This window comes from Austrofundulus limnaeus, unplaced genomic scaffold, assembly GCF_001266775.1.
Source record: "Austrofundulus limnaeus strain Quisiro unplaced genomic scaffold, Austrofundulus_limnaeus-1.0 Scaffold16, whole genome shotgun sequence".
Classification (NCBI taxonomy): domain Eukaryota; kingdom Metazoa; phylum Chordata; class Actinopteri; order Cyprinodontiformes; family Rivulidae; genus Austrofundulus; species Austrofundulus limnaeus.
In genome coordinates this window covers 2,543,681-2,547,867 of record NW_013952418.1, presented here as the reverse complement: position 1 = coordinate 2,547,867, position 4,187 = coordinate 2,543,681, and the positions used below count along the sequence as shown (strand labels likewise).

General features: G+C 35.3%; 1 protein-coding gene across 1 annotated transcript in view; it reads left to right on the top strand.

Annotated features, from left to right (window-relative positions):
* tgfbrap1 (transforming growth factor, beta receptor associated protein 1) overlaps positions 1–4,187 on the top strand; it is a 20,793-nt gene that overhangs the window by 7,061 nt on the left and 9,545 nt on the right. Inside the window, exons 3-7 of the mRNA XM_014003034.1 lie at positions 241–435; positions 645–799; positions 1,460–1,542; positions 1,773–1,953; positions 2,032–2,192. Coding sequence (XP_013858488.1) covers positions 241–435; positions 645–799; positions 1,460–1,542; positions 1,773–1,953; positions 2,032–2,192 — 775 coding nt within the window. The remainder of the gene's footprint in view (positions 1–240; positions 436–644; positions 800–1,459; positions 1,543–1,772; positions 1,954–2,031; positions 2,193–4,187) is intronic.

The window sequence follows — 4,187 nt, the reverse complement described above, 5'->3', positions numbered from 1 at the left end:
ATGGCAATGCACACTTGTTTTTACATTGTAAAAACCCATGTCTAGTTTTATTTGATTTTTGACTGTTTTTTGTTGTTGTATATAGTTTTGTTTTTAAAATGAATACATTTCTAACAAACAAAGAGTTTTAAAAAAGATGGGTCTTAAGGAGGGATTTGAAGGTGGGGAGGTTGGAAAAGTTGCTTATCTCTAAATGTTTTTTTCCCCTCCATAACTGCTCCCCCATCGCCCCACCCGTAGGAATGTTTGCCAACGCCGAGGGGGTGTCTCAGCGAGCTCCTGTCAGCTGGTCGGAGAGCGTGATGGCCGCCGCCGTGTGTTTCCCGTACGTGTTGGCGTTGGACGAGAACTTCATCACCGTCCACAGCATGTTGGACCAGCAGCTGAAACAAACCCTTTCATTCAGGGACGGACAGGTGCTCCAAGACTTCGAAGGTTTGTACGCAGTCTGATGTTTGGTCAAGCCAGCATTTATCTCCCAGGTTTTTCCCAGTGAGGAGAGAGTAAAAGCATCTGTTTAACCAGTACACAACTCCATGAAACACAGGGATAATTCATCATCTGCTGCTGTTTTTGATGTGAAGCATATTTGGACAAAAGTGCTTTAAATGACCACTAACAGCTGTGAGTGTCGTGTGTTTTAGGGAAGGTCRTGCTGGCTTCCACCAAGGCTGTTTACGTTCTGGTTCCTGTGCCRCTGGAGAGACAGATTCAGGACTTGTTGGCTGGTCACAGAGTGGAGGAAGCTCTCGTCCTCACAGAGGGAGCACAGAGAAATATTCCCAAAGACAAATTTCAGGTAATTAATGCACATTATATGTGACTTCCAGCTAGATTTTTAGCTTAAACAAAATTCTTATTTAATCAGAATGTGCTGTATTTAAAAGTAATCATTTTATCAATGATGTGCCAGTATTTTTGCTAATTTACCTCTTTGGGAATGATCTTGTTAGTGCAAACCTTTTATTATAAGCCCGTCAAACTGGTGCAGACAGAAGATTTGTATTATTAAAAAAAAATCATGGCTGTATGCCTGCTTGTTCTCAATATATATGTTATGTTTATAGCATATACAATGTACAAAGTTTATACTAAATTCTTTTCAAATTGTACACAGAAGTGGTTTGATAATTAAAGAAGCAAATGATGAATTAGGAGAGGTTTTCAGTCTTTAAATTATAAAAAATGTGTAAAAATCAATTTGCTACACAAATACAGCGATATTTGATTATGATTGATGTCATTTATGAGTTTGTTACAGACTCAGAAATAATCTGAGATTGTTTTTTTAGAAAACGTTTATTCTGGTTCTGATTTATATTTTGTGTTTTTGCCATTTCCAGGARTTCAAAGATTGTTTTATCTATTTTCTGTTATTAATTCTCTCTTGTTTTCACTGTTGTGTATGTGCTTTTGACTTAAAAATGATCAAAATAAAAAATCCTGTATGTCTCTTCAGATTTTGCACAGAAGAATCCTTCAGCAGGCAGGTTTTATACAGTTTGGTCAGCTTCAGTTTCTGGAGGCTAAAGAACACTTCAGGTAAGAGATGGACCTAAATTTAATAGTTTTTTATGTTTTCAAACAGCTTGTGGTCACAGTCCTGTAAGAACTTTACTAGTAAAACACAAGTTTAACCTTTTTTTAAATATAATGTTTTAGTTTATTTTATAATCCCACTTGTTTCTTTACGTTTTTTTCCCCCTGTTCAGCTTTTATAATTGCTGTAGGAGAAATATGTTTTAGGTTTAAAAACGTAACGTATTTTTCAGGAGAGGTCAGCTGGACGTGCGGGAGCTGATTTCTCTCTACCCRTTACTCCTCCCGGTGTCGTCCACGTTCTCGCGCTGCCACCCTCCTCTGCACGAATTCGCAGATCTCAACCATCTGGCTCAAGGTGACCAGGAGAAAGTGCTGCGGTGCAAAAGATTCCTCATCAGCTATTTAGGAGAGGTACAAGATTAATGTCCCTTTTCTTTTTTTTCACGTTACGTTGTTTTTCATCACTGTATGTTTTATTTCCCTCTGTAGGTAAGAAGCACGGAGGTGGTGAACGGCTGCAGGGAGGACGTGGACACGGCTCTGTTGAAACTCTACGCTGAACAGGATCACGAGAGCCTTTTAGACCTGCTGGCTTCAGATAACGCCTGCGTCCTGGCAGACAGCATCCCCTGGCTGGAGAAATATCACAAGTGTGTATGCTTTTAGGATTTTTCTTTTTTTTCTATACATTATATTCTTTTAGAACAAATGCAGCTTTTTAGTTTATCAGCTGTAGTTTATTTATATTTTTTAAGGACAATATTTTCCATTTTTATTTAGCTAAAGCTGCTGCTATTAGTTGTCATAATCGGCAACATTGATTCTATAAATTCATCAACATCAGTATTTAAGGAGGTTAATAATTTTAATTTGCCGCCTTGTTTTCTTCGCGTCTCCCTCTTTTCTGCTTATTAACGTAGGGAGGAGTAAACTCTGGTGTCAAATATTTGTCAGGCTCATGGTCTCAAAGCTTGGTAGCCTGGGAGCTCCTGTGAACAGGCATTTAGCTAGAGGAGCATCTTTATCCGATGCCGCCTTTCAGCTGGCGACGCCTCAGGACGCCCTCAGGACACCATGCCGAACCTTGGTTGTGCAGAGAATTTTACACTCCATAAAGTTCCTAAACATTGATTACATAAACTTCAGTAAATTTTGTAAACCTATGTTGATTTCGTAATCTTCCATAAATTTCGTAAACCTATGTTGATTTCGAAAACTTTCGTAAATTTCGTAAACCTACGTTGATTTTGTAAACTTCTGCTAATTTCATAAACCTACATTGATTTCATAAACTTCTGTAAGTTTCGTAAACCTAAGATGATTTTGTAAACTTCTAAAAATTTCATAAACCTACGTTGATTTCGTAAACTTCTATAAATTTCATAAACCTACATTGATTTTGTAAACTTCCGTAAATTTCGTAAAACTACATTAATTTCATAAACTTCTGTAAATTTCATAAAGCTACATTGATTTTGTAAACTTCTGTAAATTTCATAAACCTACATTGATTTCATAAACTTCCGTAAATTTTGTAAACCAATGTTGATTTCGTAAACCTATGTTGATTTTGTAATCTTCCATAAATTTCGTAAACCTATGTTGATTTCATAAACTTTAAATTTTGTAAAACTACGTTGATTTCATAAACTTCTGTAAGTTTCATAAACCTACGTTGATTTCATAAACTTCTGTAAATTTCATAAACCTGTTGATTCCGAAAACTGCTATAAATTTCATAAACCTACATTGATTTTTGTAAACTTACGTAAATTTCGTAAAACTACATTCATTTCATAAACTTCTGTAAATTTCGTAAACCTATGTTGATTTCGTAAACTTCTGCTAATTTCATAAACCTACGTTGATTTCATAAACTTCTGTAAATTTCGTAAACCTACGCTGATTTCGTAAACTTCTATAAATTTCGTAAACCTATGTTGATTTCGAAAACTGCTATAAATTTCATAAACCTACATTGATTTGTAAACTTCTGTAAATTTTGTAAAACTACATTCATTTCATAAACTTCTGTAAATTTCGTAAACCTACGTTGATTTGGTAAACCTACGTTGATTTGGTAAACTTTCGTAAATTTCGTAAACCTACATTGATTTTGTAAACTTCTGCTAATTTCATAAGCCTACGTTGATTTCATAAACTTCTGTAAGTTTTGTAAACCTACGTTGATTTCGTAAACTTCTATAAATTTCAAAAACCTATGTTGATTTCAAAAACTGCTATAAATTTCATAAACCTACATTGATTTTGTAAGCTTTCATAAATTTCGTAAAACTACATTCATTTCATAAACTTCTGTAAATTTCATAAACCTACATTGATTTCGTAAACTTCCGTAAATTTCATAAACATACATTGATTTCATAAACTTCCATAAATTTCGTACGCAGTGTGCCGTTGACCGCAGTTATTTTATGAAGCCAGGAGAAGACGCATAAAAACTAAATAGTGGCGGCTTGAACAGAGGAGGTGAGTAGTGATGATACAGCATCTGTTGTTGTGTTTTCACAATCTCCGGTCTGTCCATAACTTTACGTAAATTTCGTAAACTTCCGTGAATTTCTGGTCTCGGTCAGTTCATAATTATTCTTTTTTTATGTATGTCCATCCATCCTTATGTATGT